Source organism: Megascapheus bottae, chromosome 12, assembly GCF_031878675.1.
Source record: "Megascapheus bottae isolate mThoBot1 chromosome 12, mThoBot2.hap1, whole genome shotgun sequence".
Classification (NCBI taxonomy): Eukaryota; Metazoa; Chordata; class Mammalia; order Rodentia; family Geomyidae; genus Megascapheus; species Megascapheus bottae.
In genome coordinates, this window is record NC_143520.1 from 22,719,436 (window position 1) to 22,741,204 (window position 21,769).

Here is a 21,769-nt window from a genome sequence, read left to right on the forward strand (position 1 = left end):
AATAGAAACCACATAAGATTAACCACAATGGGAAAAAATAGAGAAAGGAAATAAGAACAACAATCACAAGGATTCCCATATCCTACAGATATTTTTATTTAGTCTCATCCTATATGACTTTTATGTGCATAGATTTTGAGCTATTGTGATCCTCTGCTAGGAAAGTCCCAGATGTGTACTAATTATTAAAAATGAGGGAAACTGTTGTGCCTATGTTCCTTTGGGTATGGCTCACTTCACTTAATATGATTGTTTTTGAAGTCTTTCCATTTCCTTACTAATGGGCCGATGTCATTCTTTGCATAGAATTCCATTGTGTATAAGTACCACATCTTCTTGATCCATTCATCCACTGAGGGACATTTAGGTTGGTTCCACGTCTTAGCTATGGTATATAATGTTGCAATGAACATCATTGTGCTAGTGGTTTTAGCATGTCTTTTGTTTCTGTACATTTGGGTACATGCCAAGGACTGAGATTGCTGGGTCATAGGGGAGCTCTATGTTTAGCCTTTTGAGGAACTGCCATACTGCTTTCCAGAGTGTTTAAACTAGTTTACATTCTCAACAACAGTGTAGTAGCGATCTATCCTGACCACATCCCCACAAGCATCTGTTGTTATTAGATTTCTTGATCATGGTCATTCTAACTGGAGTGAGGTGGAATCTCAAGTTTGCTCTTTTTTAAAAAAATATTTTTATTGTCAAGATAATGTATAGAGGGGTCACAGTTACATTCGCCAGGTAGTAAGTGCTTCTCACACATCGATACCCCTTCTTATGTTTTTGTCCCTATTAAAGTTGTTTTGATTGCCATTTCTTTTATGGCCAGAAATGTCTAGCATTTCTTCATGTGTCAATATGCCATTCTTATTTCTTCTTCAGAGAAGTCTCTCTTTAAATCTTTAGCCCACTTTTTAATTGGATAGTTGTTTCTTTGAGGATTTGTTTTTGAGAGACTGTTTTTTTGTGCTGTAGATACATTTTAGATATGAGGCCCTTGTCTGTTCTATGGATAGTGGAAATCTTCTCTCACTCTGTGGGGTTTCTATTTAACATACTAGCTATGTCCTTTGCCATACAGAAGCTCTGCAGTTCAATACTGTCCCATTTGTCCAAACTTTGTTTACTTTGTTGTGTTTCTGGGTCTTTATTAAGAAAATTTCGACCTGTGCCAAGGAGTCCTAGTATATCTCCTATTCCTTCTTGGGAAGTTTTCAGGATAACTTCTTTTACCTCATGGTCTTTGATGCATTTGGAGTTAATTCTGTTGCAGGGAGACATATAAGGATCCAGCTTTAATTTTCTTCAGGTGTTTAACCAATTCTGTTAGCATCACTTGTTGAAGAGGCTATCTTTCTTCCATCCTATTTTGTTTTGGCTCCCTTATTAAAGATTATGTGGCTGTATGTCTGTGGGTTAATGTCTGGGTCCTCAGTTCTATTCCATTTGTCCCTAGGCCTGTTCTTGTCTGTTCTTGCACCAGTACCTAGCTGTTTTGGTTACTATAGCTCTGTAATAGAGTCTAAAGTTTGGTATTGATATTTCCCCAGCACCATTCTTTCTGCATAGGATTGTTTTGCTACATGGGGTCTTTTTGTTTTTGCCAGTCTTGGGCTTGAACTCAGGGCCTGAGCACTGTCCTTGGGCTTTCTCAAGGCTAGAGCTCTACCACTTGAGCCACAGCACCACTTCTGGCTTTTATCTATGTATGTAGTGGTGAGGAATCGAACCTGCGTCTTCATGCATACTAGGCCTGCAGTCTAACACTAGGCCAATCTCCCGACCCGACATGGTGTCTTTTATTATTCCATATAAATTTTTGGATTGCTTCCTCTCTTTCATTAAAGAATGAAATTGGGATATTGATGGGTATTGCATTGGATCTATGGATAGTCCTTGGCAGGATTGCCATTTTCATGGTATTAATTCTTCCAATCCAGAAGCATGGGAGGGTTTTCCACTTCCTCAGTTCTGTCTTTATTTCATTTTTCAGGCTTTTAATGTTTTCATCATAAAGGTCCTTTACATACTTAGTTAATTCCTAAGTACTGTATTTTCTTTGAGGCTAATGTAAAAGGAGTTGCTTTCCTGATTTCTGCCTTGCTCTTCTCATTGTTGGCATACAAGAAAGCAGTTGATTTTTTAGGGTTAATTTTATAGTCTGCTACTTTGCCAAAATTTTGTTTTTGCCAGTCCTGGGCTTGAGCTCAAGGCATGAGCACTGTCCTTGGACTTTCTCAAGGCTAGAGCTCTTCCACTTGAGCCTCAGCACCACTTCCGGCTTTTTTTCTATGTATGTGGTACCAAGGAATCGAACCCAGATCTTCGTGCATGCTAGGCAAGCACTCTACCACTAAGCCAAACTCCCAGCCCTTTGCCAAAATTTTGAATCAGCTCAAGCAACGTGGGAGTGGAGTCTATAGGGTTCTTTAAATCTGAATCATTTTATCTTCAAAGAGGGAAATTTTCACTTCTTCTTTCCCTATTTGGATGTTTGCTTCTTGCCTTACTGCTATGGCCAGGAATTCTAATTCTATATTAAAGAGAAGTGGAGAGAGAAGTGGAGAAAGTAGGCATGCTTGTCTTGCTCCTGATTTTAGAGAAATGGGTTTAGCTTTTTGCCATTGCTGTTTGGTTTGTCATACCCAGCCTTTATTATAATGAGGAATGTTCCATGGATTCCTAGTTCCTCCAAAACTTGTAGCATAAATGAGTGTCGGAGCTTGTCAAAAGCTTTTGGCATCAGCTGAGATAGTCACATGATACTTGTCTTTGCTCCTGTTGATGTGATGAATTATATCAATTGACCGGCATATATTGAACTACCTTTGCATCCCTGTGATGAATCCTTTTTGATCATAGTGTATAATTTTTTGAAGAGTTTTGGAAGATGATGGCTAGTAATTTGTTGAGAAGTTTTGCATCAATGTTCATTTAAAAATGGGTCTATACTTCTCTTTCTTTGATGAGTCTCTGTCTGGTTTTTGGATGAGGGTTATGCTGGCTTCATAAAATGAGTTTGGCAAAGAGCCCTCACTTTCAATTTCATTGAAGAGTTTGAGGAGTATTGGTGTGAGATTTGTTTGAAGGCCTTATAGAATTCAGCTGTGAATCCATTAGGTCCTGAGATTTTCTTGGATGGGAGGTCTCTTATTGATATTTCTATTTCATTACTTGAAATAGAAATAGTTGGTTTAGATCTTCTTGATTCTGTTTGGGTATGTCAATACTAGCTAGAAATTCATCCTCTCTTCTAGATTCTCAAATTTGTTGGCATAAAGATTTGAAAAGTATTCTGGATCTTGGAAATTTCCATCATGATATTTCCATTCTTGTCCATAATTTTGTTTATTTGGGTGTGCTTCCTTCTTTTTGTGGTAAGTTTTGCTGAGGGTCTGTCAATTTTTTTAATTTTTCAAAAAATGAACCCCTTTGTTTTTTTGATTCTTTCTATGCTTTTTAGACTCTAATTCATTCAATTCTGCTTTAATTTTAATAATTTGTTTCCTTATACTAGTATTAGGGTTGGTTTGTTGCTCTTCTTCCAAGAGCTTAAGGTGCAACAGTAAATTGCAGGTTTGCGATTTTTCCAATTTTTTAATGTAGGCACTCAGAGCTATAAATTTTCCTTTGAGTACTGCCTTTGTTGTACCCTAATGGAGCTGGTACTTTGTGTTCTCCTTTTTTAAAAATAACATAAACTGTTGAATTTTGTTCTGATCTCTTCAATGACCCACTGGTGATTCAACAATGTGTTGTTCAATCTCTGTGAGTTACAGAGTTTTCCTTGGTGGAAATTGGTGTTCAGTTCCAATTTTATACCACTGTGATCTGAGAGAATGCAGAGAATAATTTCAATATTTCTGAATTTGCACAGGTTTGCTTTATGCCCTACAATATGGCCTATTTTAGAAAATGTTGCTGAAAAATAGGAATATTCTGGTGTTTTGGGGTGGAATAATCTTCAGATGTCTGTTAGGTCTAGTTGGTCTATGCAATTATTCAATTCTTAGGTTTCTCTGTTGAGCTTTTGCCTACTTGGTCTATCCAGAGATGACAATTGTGTGTTAAAGTCACCAACAATCACTGTGTTTGGATTTATGGGTGGTTTTAGTGTAAGTGAAGTTTGTCTGATGAAGTTGGGTACTCCGACATTAGGTGTGTAGAAATTTTGGATGGTTATGTCCTCCTGAAGTAGAGAGTATGTAATAACCTTCTTTGTTTCTTCTCATTAATTTTAGTTTGAAGTCTGTTTTATCTTATATGGGGATGGCTACTCTAGCCTGTTTATGGGGGCCATTGGATTGATGGATTTTATTCCAGCCTCTCACTCTCAGAATATGTTTGTGGGGCAAGATGTGTCTCTTGAAGACAGCAGAAAGATGGATCTTGCTTTTTGATCCAGCTAGACAGTATATGTCATTGAGTTGGACAGTTAAGCCCATTGATATTGAGGGTTAGGATCGAAAAATATTTACTAGTTCCTGACATTTTTCTGTTTTGCTAGGGCCTATGATTTGTCAATTTTTGCTGTAATAAGCTGGTGTGCTTTTTAGGTGCCATTTCTCTGTCAATATCATATTTGTGCAGATTTTCAATGTGTAGAGCATCTTTGAGAATTTTCTGTAATACTGGTTTGATCTATACATACTATTTCATACCTTCCTTGATATGGAAGGTTTTTAATGTTCCCTCAGCTATGAACAAGAGCTTAGCTGGTTACTATATTCTTGGTTGGTAGTTATTCATCTTTAGGATATGATAAATATCATTCCAGGCTCTTCTTGTCTGCATGGTCTCTACTGAGAAATCTGTGGTTATTCTAACTGATTTTCCTTAGTGGGTTATTGTTCTCCTTTCCCTGGCTGCTTTAAGAATCCTTTTCTTGGCCTCTATTGGTCCTGTACAGATTATAGTGTGGTGGTTGTGATGTCCTTTTCTGGTCAGATCTCTTTGGGGTTCTAAAAGTTTCTTGTTTATGAATGGGTCTGTTCTTCTGGATATTTGGGAAGTTCTCTGAGATGATTTCCTGAAGTATATTTCCAATTCCATTAATCTTTTTCTCCAGGCCCTCCTCAATACTGATTAGCCTTGAATTAGGCTTCCTACTAGTATCTTGGAGCTCTTGAATAGATCAGTCATATTTCTTGGACTTACTTTGAATCATTTTCTATCTTCCTTTATGAATTCTAGGCTATTTTCAGCTCTGGAGATTCTCTCTTCTGCATTGTCTAACTTGCTATCAATACTTTCTACTTTGTTCTTCATATCCGTTCTTTCTAGTTGGTCATTTTTGATGGCTTGCATCACTTGTTTTAAACCTTGTATGAACTTCTTTACCTCACTGATTTTTTTTTTGCCAGTCCTGGGCTTGAGCTCAGGGCCTGAGCACTGTCCTTGGACTTTCTCAAGGTTAGAGCTCTACCACTTGAGTCTCAGCACCACTTCCAGCTTTTTCTATATATGTGGTACCAAGGAATTGAACCCGGGTCTTCGTGCATGCTAGGCAAGCACTTTAACCACTAGGCCAAGTTCCTGGCCCTACCTCACTGATTTTGATTAGAGGGCTGTGTTTAGCTCTGAGGCTTACTCTCCTCTCATTGGATTTTTGTTGGAATTCATTCAGCTTTATATTTGAAGATTCTATGAATTCCTCCATTATTCTTTGATTAGCTTCATCCGGTTCATGTTCACATTCACGTATATTCTTCTTCATACTTTCATTTTTTTTAATTTTATTTTAATGTGTAGAGAGTTTACAGTTATATTCACCAGATAGAAGGTGCATTATTTCTCACACGTTGATACCGCTTCTCATGGGTTTCTCCCCACTTCCCTCCCCTAATCTTTTTTCCTCTCCTATTTCAAATAAACAAACATATGTATAATATAACAGGTAACAAAGTCAGATACTGTAACAATATGAAATTAACCAAAGGGCAACACAAGAGAATAGAGAAAAAACAGTACATTAAGAACAACAGTCACTCGTAATTAAGCTCTTGTTTCCATGTTATTGAGGGCCATTAATTTGGCCTCATCCTCTATGGCCTTATGTATCTAGTATGACAAACCCACAGCAAGCATTATACTTAATGGTGAAAAGTTGAAGCCATGTCCTTTAAAATCAGGAATGAGACAAGGATGGCCACTCTCACTACTTCTCTTTAGCATAGTATTAGAATTACTAGCTAGAGCAATAAGGCAAGAAGGAAGCATAAAAGCGATCCTTATTCATGTTTTGAAACATTTCATTGATCATGTTTACCAGTAGCATTTGTAGAGCATTTAGAGGACTTTCCTCTAGGTTCTCCATTGACTGCTCTGTTGCCTGTTTATTTTGAGTGGGAGATGCAATTCTTTAACTTGCCATTTTTCTTGAGTTTCTTGTTTTGTCCATTTGGAAAAGGGAGCAAGACTAATAAAACTCATGATTATAATTTTAAGATAATAGCCAACCTACTTCTCTATAGCTCCCCTGACTATAGAGTTTCACAATCTTAGCCTGGTGTCTTCACTCTCTTTCTCCTTTTGTGCATTTACAAACAAACCCAAGCCCATCACCGAACACAGTTTTATGACATAAAATAAACAATAAATCACTCTGGACCTACACTGTCTGGGTCAACAACAATCAACTGTAGATGCATGAGTGAAGATAACTGTGACCTAAAATGCGAGGAAGGGAAAATAAATAAATAAAAAATTTAAAAAATTAAACTTAAAAAATGAAAAGACTAATAAAAAGCATATATAAAGAAAAAAGAAAAAATATAAAAGAGATCAATAATTTTCAAAAACTCACAATTGAGTACTTAAAGAAGAAATACAAAGATTAAAGAAACATAAGATTAAAAAAACGGGGCTGAGTCAATAAAAATATAACCTGAAACCAGTATGTACATAATGACTGAGCACATCTGCTAATTGCTATTGCTATGTTTCTAGGCTTGAACAGATCTACAAGGGAAAAAAATAGAGGGAAAAATGATGGTGAAAAAATGGCAAAAAAAGGAACAAGTAAAAATGAAAACAATGAAAAAATTGTAAAATTTAAAAAATTTTGATTAAAAACAATATTCTTCAGTTTTTTGAGGGGAAACTTATGTCTCCACTGAATCTGGACCCAGTGTATATATGAAGTCTCTTATCTCCTGTGATGATTCCTTTTCCTTGGGCTTAGTTGGTTTTTCCAATCAATTTGTTTGATTAGGCAGACAAAGTTCTGCCTTACAGACTTGAGGTCTTTGTGACTTGCCACCCAGGTTAATTTACTGGCAAGGCCATGAGCTTTATGTGTCCTGCAGGAGAAAGTTAGCTGTTTTCAGTAGCTTCAGTGTGAATGGAGGTGTATTGGGTAGTCAATAGCGAACTTCAGACTTCACTCTCATCCTGTCTGGAGCCTTAATTGTTTTTACCAATTCAGCTGAAATTGGCCTAGGGTGGAGCTTCTTCTGGCTTTGTTTACTGGGAGAGAAAAGCTGTCCTGCCCAGGGAGGAATTGTCCCCTCCAGGACAATCCTGGAGGAATTTCCCTGCTGACACCACTTCTCAGGCTCCAGTTAAAATCCAGAACTGTTGCCTAATCCTTTAATCATAATATATACATAGTCACAAAGACACCATGCAGCACCAAGACTGGTTCAAAGGAGTTGAATACTGGAGTAATCTGACTGATTACTTTGTGATGTAGAAATAAAGTGTTGAACACAATACACAGGAATATTAGTGTTTTTAGGATCTCATCATTTTTCCTCCTGTTCCCCCTAAATTGCATGATGTTGGAAAGAATGTTACATTTTCATGTGATAGATATTGGAGAAGATAAATTCTCTTTAATATTAACTGGAGAAGATTTTGCTGAGTGATAAATTAGAAGGATTTTTTCTTCACTTGAAATACTAGACTGGGTTTGAGAGTCAAACTGTCCTGTAGGCACTTATTTCCATATCTATTCCTTTCTTCTCACCTACCATAGGTAAAGTAATGCTTAAGTTACTTATACTGAGAATCTTGCCATTGGAAAGAGGAAATTCCAAGTGGTTAGAATAAATCCACAGTAAACTGTGTTCTTCCTAAATTGGATTAGAAGTTAGGACATTTCTCTTATGTTTTTCTAAGCAATGTGGTTCCATTTCTTCTTAGCTATAGAGGCAGTATGGAGGTTCTTTAAAAGACTAAACATAGAGCTTTTCTATGATCCAACAATCCCACAACTAGGCTTTTACCCAAATGTCCACAAACAAGGACACACTAAAGTTACCAGAATAACCATGAATATTTCAGCATTATTTGCCATAGCTAAGGACCAAACCAGATGCCCATCAGTACATGAACAGATCAAGATACACACACACACACACACACACACACACACACACACACACACACACACACACTTAGTGGAGTTTTATGTTTCCTCTTTAAAGAATAACATTCCTCCATTCTTAGGGAAATTGAAAGACCTGGACAAACTGTCTTCTTAAGAAGTCTGCCTGACTTTTTCCTCTCTGACTGAGCTTCTACTACAGCTTGTTGGTGTCACTCTTCAGCTATTAACTTTCCACTAGAATGCTAAAACTGGTATCTTGGTGAGAGCTCAGTTAAGCTTACTTTGAACCTCCTCCATCATCCCAGAATCCTCACCCAGTCTGTTTTCAATTCTATTCTTATCATCCACTTAAATGTTACTTGCAAACACTTTATTTCTACATTGCAAAGTAATCAGTCAAATTACTACAGTATGCAACTCCTTTGAACCACTCCAAGAATTGGAAACAAGAGGTTCTTATGTAGTACAAGAGGTCCTGCTTGTAGTTTTCCCCTCCCCCATCCTGCATCTTAGTTTTCTGTACCTTCTGTCAATAAGTTTATTTGTGGAAGAGAAAGGGAATCACAGAAACAGCAGGATAAAGGATGAATTCATGCAACATTAATACTCACTTGACACTGTGTTGGAAATGATTCTCTACAACCTGTGGGTTGGGGTATAGGGAGGGGTAAGCAGGAGAACATGAGAGATGGGGTAATAGTGTTTAAAAGCAAATGTACTTATTTCCTTACTTGTGTAACTGTAACACCCCCCGTCCCTGTTCATCACCTTTTCAATAAAGATTCAAAAGAATTCAATGTATATCCTAAAAGTTAAGAAAAGTGAGGGAAGGGTTGGGTAGGAGAGGGATAACTGAGAATGTTGAGAAGAATGACACTGATCAAGATGCAATATATTCACAAACTGCTTTGTTCAATGACAACTCTTTTGTAAAAGTACTTAAAGATAATAAAATATATTTTGAAAACAGGAGGCCTCATAAAAAAGGAGAATAGCTCCCATTTGGCACAAAAGGGCAATTTCCTTTGTGCTGTGTGTATTCTTATAATATTGGATGCATTGCCTGTATTTTATTAACATTTCTTTCTTCATTATTCTTTTTTTTACCATTAAAAGAAACAAAGCCAAGCATGGCATCATGTATCTGTAGTCTCAGTATCTGTGAAGCTGAGGTAATACAATCACATGAGCTCAGCAGTTAGACATTAGGCTGGGCAACATAGCTTCCATCTCTCCCAAAAAGAATAAGAGAAAAATAAGAAAAGAAAAGAAAAATTGATTATTTGAAATAGAGTATCTGCCAATGAAAAATGTGCTTTTTCAGGATAGATGTATTTTAGATATTCAAACTAAATAAATTATCTAAATAAATTGACTATGGTTTATTTCAAACAAACCCAAAAATAAACAACAAAAAAATCCAGAAGGTAAGAAGAAAGACGAATGCTTGTTTTAAAATGTGTGGTTTTCCTTCAGATACATAAGTGCTGTTTCTTTCCTGTTCACATGAGAGAGAGAGAGAGAGAGCGCGCAGTTTGAATGGCTCCCTTTGTTCATTCAGAAGCCTGTAAGTGATAGAAAGGTTATGTATGCAGCGTCAGACCTGTCACACTCTTTACAAATTAAAAGAATTCATGTTTGATAGTCTGGTCTAAAATTAGAGATGTTGATTAAAAGTATTTAGGTATCTTACATCTGGAAAACAGGAAGAGGTGTGTGTCAGACAGTTACATTGAACCTTGGTTAATAGATACTTTGGCAGTAGGTTTAAAAATATAGGAAAGAGGAACTATGAAAGCAACTTAATGAAAATAGTATCCAGCCCCAAACAACTATTATTTGCCAAGAAAATATTCACACACTCTCTCTCTCTCTCTCTCTCTCTCTCTCTCTCTCTCTCTCTCTCTCTCTCTCTCTCTCTCCCACAAACACACACACACACACACACACACACACACACACACACACACACGCACACACACACTTCTGTATACCAGGGTGTGCTAGTCTTCTCATGTAAATATGGATGAAACTTTATTTCCTAGTTGATTAGGAATGTGTACATCCTATGGTGGATATGGGTGACAGATGTCTTGTGAGTAACAGATGTCTTGGCTTTTACAGACTAATTGGCAAAGAGAGAGAGAGAAAGGGAGCTAATTAAAGGGGTGGGAGGAGACACAAGAAAAGTGCAGTCTTCCTTGTGGGGAATGATCTAATAAACCTTCTAATTGTGAGTAATTGTCTCATTCTTCATCCTCCTTTGCTATCTCTTTCTATATAACTCAAGTATATCATAATGAGAAAGAGTAAGATTAAAAAATCAGAAGGTAGCATCTTGAATTGATCCTGTCATGGAATAGTCTAGTATAATTGACTCAAACATCAAATTTTGAAAACCAAATAGGAAAGCGTAAGTCTAATCATTAATAGCAACTTAAATTTTAATTGGCAGCACTAAGATTCTATGTTGAGGGTGGCTGCTATAAATACAGTTCAATTATATGCCAAATGTGACTTTCTAGTGTACTGGTGAGAAATGAAAAATGTGAGACTGAATATGTCATATATTACTCATTCATGGTAGGACTTGTTCTATTTGTTAGTATGATGGTAATACCAATTGACCCGAAATGAATGTGAACATTTGTCAGATGTTTGGACCCATTATCATTAACAAATCTTCAACTTTGTCATTTGTTTTCCCTCATGCAAGATGTAAAGTCAGCTGTCATTTTCTATGTCTTATCACCTAGGTCTGTATCATTCTTGTTGGTACCTTTGGGCTTAAAACTGAAGGAACTAGACTGGGAGTTTGGCCTAGTGGTAAAGTGCTTGCCTAGCATGCATGAAGACCCACGTTCAATTCCCCATTACTGCATACATAGAAAATAGCTGGAAGTGATAAAAATCTGAATTGTCAATTATTAGTTATCTGCTATGTTTTTGTTACTGCATTAGAAGAATTGCATCTTATTTTCAGTTTCTAGGGACTAGTGGGATGCTTAAATGCTTTTTGAAGAATTGGCAGCTGTGAAATAGAACAGATATTGCTTGTGTAATCTAGAGACTGTTACATTAAGTTGATTAGTTGATATTTTGGGCTTCATTTCATATCTACAAAATGGAGATAGCGATAACTGATTTCCACAATTGTGCTGGGATTTTTATATGCCACGATGAATGCACATGAAATGAACACATATGTAGTTAAGTTTATTATGGTATCTATTTTTCCATTTTTATTTTTATTTTCGGAGTGATGTACAGAGGGGTTATAATTACATATGGAAGGTACTGTTCTTCTTGAACATTGTTGGTCTTTTGAAGAACTCCATATTGCTTTCCAGATCATTATGGTAACTTATGAGCATAAAATTAGCTGCAATTTGAATGATTAGCCACTTAAAGACTAGTTTTATTTGTAATGGCTCCATGATGAAACTTTGGACACTCAGATAATTATAGGGACACACATAATTTGACAAAAGTTTTGTGACTAATATAGACATTATTTAGAATTGTATCATGTAGAAATAAAATATTAATAAAATATGAATAATTTACTCACAAGATTCTTCATACTAACAGATATTTCACATAGAAAATGCTGCACTATTTTGCATGTGAAGGAGTATGGATTATTGTGTGGGGGAGGTGTGGTAAGCAAGGAATGTTGCGATATGAGCAAGGCAACTAATTAATTTAGCAAATATAATTTTTGCAAGTATTACAGTTATAGGTACATTCAGTTTTGTTTTTGATGTGGCTTGCTTTGTGGAGTAGTTGTGAGATTTGGAGAACATCACCTCAAGGTCATGCTGTATCTTTGAAAGACTATCATTCTGAGATAAATTATTTAATGAAGTGGCAGTGTAATGGCTCATTATTATCTTCAACATTACCATCACAATAATAATTATGTTAAAATGTCAGAGAATGTAAATACTAAGAGTGTTAACTCTTACTAAAGTTATACATTTCTCCAGATAGTATTTAGCCTGTTCCTCCAAGTCAAAAGGAAAATGGGTAAGTGAGCAGAGCACACTGGCTTGCTTGGCTGCACAGCTGCTGTTAGCACAGATGAATGTTTTACGAGTGATGCCAGACAGCACCTCTTGCTGGCATTTCCTAGCATTTCCCAGGACTTACTGATTTACGGGCGAACTAATTGAGCTCATGAAGGGTCTAGAGTACAATCTAGAGGAAAATATATTAAAAATCACAAAGATAGTAGCAATATTCAATGACTGTTGGGTAGCCTATCCAATTGAACATTAATTGTTATTTATTTAAAGCCTTCTTTCATTTCCCTTAAGACTCAGTTTCCATTTCAGCTACCATAGAATCACATTGTATGATACCGTTTCCATTTTAAAACATTTTGATTTACTCTTTCAGGATTGAAGTGTGTGTGCCTTTTGTGTGACTCCTCAAACTTCACCTGCCAAACAGAGGGAGCCTGCTGGGCTTCGGTCATGCTAACCAATGGGAAAGAGCAGGTGATCAAATCTTGTGTGTCTCTCCCAGAGTTAAATGCACAAGTCTTCTGTCATAGTTCCAACAATGTTACCAAAACTGAATGCTGCTTCACAGATTTTTGCAACAACATAACTCTACATCTTCCAACAGGTAAGGAGTTTATCTTCATTCCCAATGTGATTTTACTCTTGCAAAACTATAAACACAGTAGAAATCAAACTGTCTTATGTTTCTTTAAATAGGGAAATCTGTTGTACAGTTTCCACTCCTATCTCTTTGAGGGCTGATAATATTATTTAGAGTATATCTGAGCTTGATTTTTCTTCCTTTTTACGTTGCACGTCAATGTCAAAACATTGACAATAGCATGACAATTTGAGAGAAATTTGTCCACATGAGTGGTATTTTTTATGTGATTAATAAGCTTGAAGTAAAATGTGTCTTGTGGATTTTTGAATGGTATTATTATCTTTATATAGTTGTACTAAAGAATTTCCATTTAATGAAGCAGTTTATGAATGCAATGCATCTAGAACAGTGTTAACCCCTTTCAATTTTCTTACCCAGCCCTCTCCTAATCACCTTTCTCTCATTCTTCTTAATTTTGTAGGATATGCATTGGATTCTTTCTTTCTTCTGTTTTTTTCTTTTTGCCATCTTGGGGTTTGGACTCAAGGATGCTGTCCCTGATGAACTCTTGCACTGTCCCTGAGAGCTTTAGCTCAAGGCTACCACCCTACCCCTTGAGCCACAGCACCACTTTCAGTTTTCCTGGTTCACTGGAAATAAGAGTCTCATGGACTTTTAATGCCCATGCTAAACCCAGATCCTCAGATCTCAGCCTCCCAAGTAGCTAAGATTATAAGCGTGAGCCACCACGCCTGGTTTCCCTGACCATTTTTGCTCAAAACTCTACCAGTTTTCTGGTGGTTAATTGGAGGTAAGTGTCTTATGGATTTTCCTGCCTGAACAGGCCTCAATCCATAATCCTCAGATCTCAACCTCCTGAGTAGTTAGGATTACAGGTGTGAGCCACTGGTGCCTGGCTACATTGAATTCTTGACTGCATTATCCCTTGCTTTTGCTTTTCTTCTTTTTTTTTTTTTTTGCCAGTCCTGGGCTTGAGCTCAGGGCCTGAGCACTGTCCTTGGACTTTCTCAAGGCTAGAGCCCTACCACTTGAGCCTCAGCACCATTTCTGGCTTTTTTCTATGTATGTGGTACCGAGGAATCAAACCCGGATCTTCATGCATGCTAGGCAAGCACTCTATCACTAGGCCAAACTCTTGGCCCTGCCTTGCTTTTCTTCTTCATTTGTCTCTTCTTCTCCCTATGATCCCATCCTTCCTCTTGCAAGTATCCATTTCCTGTTTTTTATTGGTGGGCTTTGACTTTGTCTTTCTACATCATTACACTACTTAGATTAACCTTGAATCTACTAGACTAACTGAATCTACCATTCAGTTAAGACATTTGTAACCACAATGTACTAATAGATTTACAGGCTAATTCTAGCAACCACAAATGAGGGAAATCATGCAACCTTTGTCTCTCTATGATGTGTGCTAAGATAAAAAGAACATAAAAAAGAAATAAATAATGTACAGTCATTAAAAAATATACCATCAGTATAGCACTGGAATTAGTGGAGCAGGCTGAGAATACTGAGGTGATAGAACTGCAGTGTTGGTCCACTTCATATGGGTGCACCAAATTTTCTCTACTTGCTTGATAGACTTTTTTCTAGGTTGGCCTAATAGCTCCAATCCTCCCAATCTCAGTCTCCTTCTTATATCAGGTTTAATTTAATTTAATTTATTTTTTTTGTAGTGCTTGGAGACAAACTTCCTGGTAAGCAAGTATTCTACTACTTAGCTGCACCTCCATTCCTTAGTACAGTGTCTATTAAAAATTGGGCTAGTTATCTTATACTTAAAATATGAAACTATTTTAGCCATTTTGATACTGATTCACTATTAGGTATATATATTTTGATTATTTCTCTTTTTCTCTGCATTGCCATTTGGTTTTATGTTAAGCCATTCTTTTCATAGAAACATAGAATAAACATTTGATAGACTGATTTATTGTTATTGTTATTATTTCTTTCAAGTTTTGAGAAGTCTTTTTCTACCCAAAGTTTATGTGTGTGTGTGTATATATATATATATATATATATATACACACACACACAAAACACACACACACACACACACATATTCTTCTAAAAGTTTTAACATTTCGGGTTTTATATCTAGGTCTATGCTCAGCAAATATCAGTGAGGTAAAGGTGAAACTTTGACAATTTTCTTGGAAATAAAATGTGTGTGTGTGTGTGTGTGTGTGTGTGTGTGTGTGTGTATCTGGCCTCTTTAGTAATTTAGCTGGTCTCTAGGGCTTAGGTCACTATTGAACTATTCTGATTATTAGAGCTTAATAGTAAGTATTGAAATTAGATTGGGTGACCACTCCAAAATTGTTTTAAAAACTGACATAGTCATTATTCTATTTAGTCATTATTTATATTTTGTTTTAAATTTTCTAAATAGTTTGAATATTTCCACAAATCACATGCTGAAATTTTGACTAGATTAGTTGAATCTATAGATTGAGAATATGGGTATAGTATGTTTCATACTTATTTGGTCAGTCCTTCAGTTACTCTTAGTGTTCTGCAGTTACGAGGGCCATACATGTATTTCATTGAAGTTTTTCTGCTTGTGGATGCTGATTTATATAGTTTTTTGTTTACTATCTGCTTCTAAATGCTAACTTCTACTATATAAAAATCAGTTTTCTATATTAATCTTATATCTTAAACTACTGAGGAAAGAATTTATATTGTCAAAATTTTTTCACACAGTATAGGGTCTTAAAATCAGATTTCTTGATCAGGGCTGGCATTCTACCACTTGAATCTCATCTCCTGTCTGGTATTTTGCTGGTTAATTGGAAATGAAGACTTTCCTGCTTGTGATGGCTTTGAATGAATTTTGTATAACTAGCATTACAAAATCTATGGATGTCTGGCTAGTTCTAGCAATTAAAACATTTATTTGTGTGCTTGCTTTAGTCTCCAAATGGTTGTACAAGAGTGGTACAATTAAACATGTCAATTTATGTGTCCAGGGCATCTTGAGCAGAGTCATTCCTTCCATCATTATTTCCCATCTCATGTACCTCTTCCAACATCAGTCATATCAGGTTTCCCACTTCCTCTTTCATTCTAGCATTTTTTTACATACACAATTATCTGTGAATACAGGCATTCTTACAAACGAGTGTGATATGTATTGTGATATATATCATATATATATCAAAAGTACACTCACACACACATGCATAGACACACACACACACTTGATATCCATTTTTTGAGTTTTTGCATTGTACACTGTGATGCCTACTAGATCTCTACTTATCTTTATCATGGTTCTAAGAGAATGCATTCAATCTGTTGCCACTACTTATGATAGGCACTAGAGTTCCTAAGTTCTTTATATGACCTAAAGGGATTTCCTTTTGCATTTAATTTAGTGAAAGGTGTTTAACTATCTTAGGTAGATGCACAGCCTTCAGCTGGAGACCTCATGGACAGTGTCCAGACTCAGAGTTCAAGCCCTACAACCAACAAAAAAAAATCTTGAGTAGACATTAAATTTTTGAGCATTTTTATGACCATTTTGAGGTTATTTTTATGAGTTGGTATTGGTTTTGTTGGGGCTTTTTTTGTTTGCTTTGTTTTGTTTTTGATTTTGGCACTTGTGAGGCTTGAATTCAGGTCCAGGAGCTTTCCACTTTGAGCTACTTTGCCACTTCCTGTTTACTAGTGGTTAATCAGCAGCAAGAGCTACACACTCTCTTACACTGGTTGGCTTTGAACCTCATTCCTCAAATCTCAGCCTCCTGAGTAGCTATCCTGACAAATCTCAGCCTCCTGAGTAGCTATACTTATAGACATGAGCTACCAGTGTCCAACTGATGATTTTTCTTTAAGTATGTTGAGATACTATATCAATTGAACTTTAAATGTTACTTATAATAAGTAAGATGTGTGTTTTCTAGCTCCTAGTTAATATGTGTATAAGAACTACCATATAACAATTCATTGAATTCAAATTTCTCTATTTCAACTAAGAAGTTGTTTCTTTTAGTGTCATCACATGGGAAATGAAGATTAAATGTAAAGGAATGTGGACATGTAGTACCTGTGCGGTGGTGGCACAGGTAGATGCCTATTAGGTGTCTGTAAAATGGTAGCTCTTTGGGCAAAGGTTGCTTCCAGACTGGGCCCTCACACACCCAGGCCCAGCAACATCACTGTGTATCATCAGTGAGTATGACTGGTGTCCCTATCATTTCGGATCTCATTGTGGATGTATGAAAGATAGAAAAGCACTCCGACAAATAGTGATATTTGTGCAGTGTTTGATGGTCAATATGGTTCATGTGCTCAATCATAGAAGAAAAAGTCAGGAGTTGACAAGAAGGGGCTGAGTAAACTGGGAGACTTTCCTAAAGATGAGGTGAAGTTTTGCCTTTTTGGCTCTTTCATCCATTGCCCCAAATGGCCAGCACATTTCTGGATAGCCAGTGCAATATAAATGAAGTGATTTGGATGTGTCATGCTTCAGTTGCCCCCCTTCTACTTGTAATGATTGGGCACTCGTCTTCATTTCTTTGTGATACAATTTCTTTTCCTTCCTTCCTTCCTTCCTTCCTTCCTTCCTTCCTTCCTTCCTTCCTTCCTCCCTCCCTCCCTCCCTCCCTCCCTCCCTCCCTTCCTTCCTTCCTTCCGTCCTTCCTTCCTTCCTTCCTTGCTTCCTTCTTTCCTTCCTTTCTTCCTTCCTTCCTTCCTTCCTTCCTTCCTTCCTTCCTTCCTTCCTTCCTTCTTTCCTTATTTTCTTCCATTCTTTCCTCTCTTTGCATCTCCCTCCTTCTATCTCTCCCTCTCATTCACTCAGGGCCTGGGTACTGTCCCTAAGCTCTTTGCTCAATGCCAACATTCTACCACTTTGAGCCACTTCCCTTTGTTTTTGGGTGGTGGTGATGGTGGTTAATTGGAGATAGAGTCTCACAGATTTTCCTGCTTGGACTGGCTTTCAACTGTGATTTTCAGAAATCAACCTCTTGAGTAGCTAGGATTACATATATAATTTCTACCTTAATACAACTCATGCCTCCCTGCCCAGTGCCCTCGCAGTTGGCAGCCTAGAAACTTAGGAGCTGGAGAAATGCTGGCAATTACTCTTGGCCTCCTGAAAACTCCTTTCAAGCAGTTTGACACTGCTTGGTACAGGATTCTTTTGGTACAGAAAGAAGCTCCTCTAACACAGCTTCTACTGACTCACATGTACTTGAATTCTGCAAACCATGATCACTTTCAAAATGTGAGATATAGGGGCAGGGAGTTTGGTCTAGTGGTAGAGTGCTTGCCTAGTATGCATGAAGACCCAGGTTCAATTCCTTGGTACCACACACATAGAAAAAAGCTGGAAGTGGTGCTGTGGCTCAAGTGGTAGAGCTCTAGCCTTGAGAAAAACCCAAGGACAGTGCTCAGGTGCTGAGCCCAAGCCTATGATTGCCAAAAAAATTTGAGATATATTTTGAATTTTGCTATTTCAATAAATAAGAATACTGATTTTAGAAGGGGTATCAATGTGTGAGAAGTAATGCACCTACTACCTGGTAAATGTAACTGTAACCTCTCTATACATTACCCTGACAATAAAAAGTAAAAAAAAAAATCTTAAAAAAAGAAAAAAAGAATACTGATTAGACTACACTAAGAAATTTGTTCACAGTTTAAAACACTACTTTAATTAATATTGAAATGTAGAATTTTTCCATTAAAGGAAATTTATTTTAACCTGTTATTAATGTGATCAATTTTTATTTTTTATTAGTAAATTATTATTCATTTGTTAGTTTACTTCTAAACTGGTAGAATGTATCAAAATATATAGTTACTGTTTTAGTTTCATGCTTTTTTCTTCTTAAGTTTTGTGATTCTGAGGTTGCATGAACTTTGCTTGCTAGATAGGTGCTTGAGCATTTGATCCATGACCTTAGTCCTTTTGAACAGGGTACCAAATTTGAATGAGGTCTAGCTGGAATGGCAGTTGCATACCACTACAACCAAATGGTTTTTTTTGTTTTGTTTTGTTTTTGTATTTTTGCCAGTTCCAGGACAAAACTCAGCTGATTATCATAAATACTTAGTTTTAAGTATTAAAGCAATGACAATTTCCCATTGACCCATTTATTTGACTAGTACTTCAAGTTCAGGTCTTCATAAACAATGTCATCAATACGTTATCACAATAAATGTTATTACAAAAAACAAGTGTAGTTTTACACATTTAAAAATTGAACGTTGGTTATGTTAATCCATTGAATAAGAAAAACTTATTTTTTATGGATTCCTGTACATAGGGTCTATTACTTTGCTGTTTATTTTTGAGCAGGTAAGAGGAACTTTCTTCTCTTTGAGAAATATCTACCCACCTCTGTGGATATTATTTTTATTTAGTTCCTGTAGACTCTGTCACATTTCTTTCACAGTCATAACCTGGTCAGGACTATCCACTTCCAGCTTCATCTGAGATGAGAAGAGCAGCTACTTTGCTTAGAAAAAAAATCATTTAACACTTCGAGAATATTTCCATCTCCAAAAGAAAGCACTTACTTGCACAAGTGACTGTGCACAAAGGAGGAAATCAAGTAAACGAATAATAGGTGAAAAACTTCTGTATTCAGTGGGAGAAAATTGAAATACTTGTCTCTCCAGTGAATTCTATCTGTGAGTTTTATGAATTCTGAAATCCATCCCTTTACTAATTTGGTACACATTGGGCCATCTGTTTTTATCCTCTATGTCTCTCACATTTTTCTTTCATATTTTCTAGTCTATAAATTTGATACTTTTAATGTGTACAGTTTCTCTGTGTTGAATTCTTCCATTTTGATTTTGCGCAATCATATTTTTGCTGGCTGCTGCCCTTCTTCATTTTGGGAATTTTGAGTATGAGATTATGTTTTCCTGTCCCTTATTGAGAAGAAACTCTGAAAGCCTATATTTAAAATTTGTTCCCTCAGAGAAGATTTGCATTAGTTCCACCCCCACAGGGATCTGAGGGATATTTATTAGTTTTTTTGAGACAACATCCAGAGTGAATTCTCACCCCTAACCCTGCCTAGAAGAATATATCACAGTGGTAAGGACATTTTAGAATTTTTTTCTACTACCCAGTAAGAGCTGAAATAGAATTATATTCCCTGACTATATAGACCATTGTTTACTTTATTTTGTTTTCAAATAATCACCATTCAGAGTTGCCAGACTTGTGCAAGGATCTCTGACTAACCCTTGAATTGTTCCAGAAGAACTGGAAAATGCCTCCAGAATAAATGCTATCTCCATTGTTCCAGAGCCTTTCTAGATTTTTGCTGTATTTTTGGCTGCTAAGCCATTCATATTTTTTTACGAGCTAGATTATAAAATAGATTTTTTCTTTTATATTTTCTTTAGCATTTTTCTTGTGTACTGTACCAGGGAGGGTTTATGTGGACATCTAAAGTGTAAGTTGGCACAAATGGAAATTCTAGAGTGGTTTATTTTTGAAATGATACTGGCATAATTATCTATCCATCTGGAGGAAACCAGGGTTGGACCACAGTGTCACACCATATACGAAAATAAATTACAGCCTGATTAAATATCTAATTGTGACATATAAAACAATTTAAATGTCAAAGAAAAATTTAGAAAAGAAAGGATTTTTATGACTCTATAGTATGGAGGCTGTTCTTAAATAAGACAGGAAACTGTGCTACTATAAAAGGACATGGCAGATATAAATGTCTATGTGGAAACTAAAATAAAAATGAATGCTAAAAGGGAATATAAATAAAACTAAAAGATAAATTAAATATTGGATGAAAATCTTTAGGACATCTATGTCTTGAAAAGTAAGTATTAGAAAAAGAAATTGAGAGTAGTGTGTGTGTGTGTGTGTATGTGTGTGTGTGGTGTGTGTGTGTGTATCTGTAATTGCAGTGATGGGAGAGGGACCCAGGAGGGTACTAAATGAAAAAATGAGAAAAAGGTCTAAGTATAAACTGTATTGAAGAGGAAATCCACATGATCATGTATTAAAATAATGTATAATCTTACTAATAGCTTGAGAGATGGAAATTAAAATTACCATATACCATTTTTCCCATCCATTAGACTGGTAAATGTTAAAAAAAAAAACAACAGATGATGAATCAGTCAGGATGTTTTCAACTAAGAGTATCAGAAAATTAGATGATAATGTCTTAAATAACAAACTAATTTTTTGACTAATAGGATAAGAACTTTGAAAGCAGTCTGGTTCTATGGTTTATTAATACAGACTTTCAATAATGTTATCTGACTGCTTTTAGATGTCTTGTTTCTCAGTGAATACTTTTTATTTCTTAATACATTTACTAATAATTTTCTGATAATTTTCATCTGATTTTTTGACTCATATCTGTCCTTATGTATGAGGCAAAAGTTTAGTTTATTTTTAAGAAGCTTAAGTTTCAAGGAAGAATCATGGTTTGATCAGAATAGGTAGTGTAATAGAATTACCTATGATCAGTTGGGCTATCAAAGATCTTACTCCTTATTGCAAATCTACACCAGATATATAAACTCTCCTTCTAACACCAGGGTGAATATTTGAGTTTCTTACTAATCAAATGAGAAAAAATTAAAACAATAATAGAAGACAAAGATAACTTTTTGTTTCTGTTTTTTTATTATTATCAGGGTGATGTATAGAGGGGTTATAGTTACATTGGTAAGGTAGTGAGTATATTACTTCTTGCTTTCCCCTTCCCACGTTTTTCTCCAACTTCCCCTCCCCCAATCCCTTCCAAGTTGTAAAGTTCATTTGCAACATATAGTCTTGTAAATATTGCT

General features: G+C 36.1%; 1 protein-coding gene across 2 annotated transcripts in view; it reads left to right on the top strand.

Annotated features, from left to right (window-relative positions):
- Positions 1-21,769, top strand: part of Acvr1c (activin A receptor type 1C) — an 84,338-nt gene that overhangs the window by 28,405 nt on the left and 34,164 nt on the right. For both annotated transcript variants that reach the window (XM_090342803.1, XM_090342804.1), the window contains exon 2: positions 12,737-12,967. In XM_090342803.1, the coding sequence (XP_090198929.1) occupies positions 12,737-12,967 (231 nt within the window). The remainder of the gene's footprint in view (positions 1-12,736; positions 12,968-21,769) is intronic.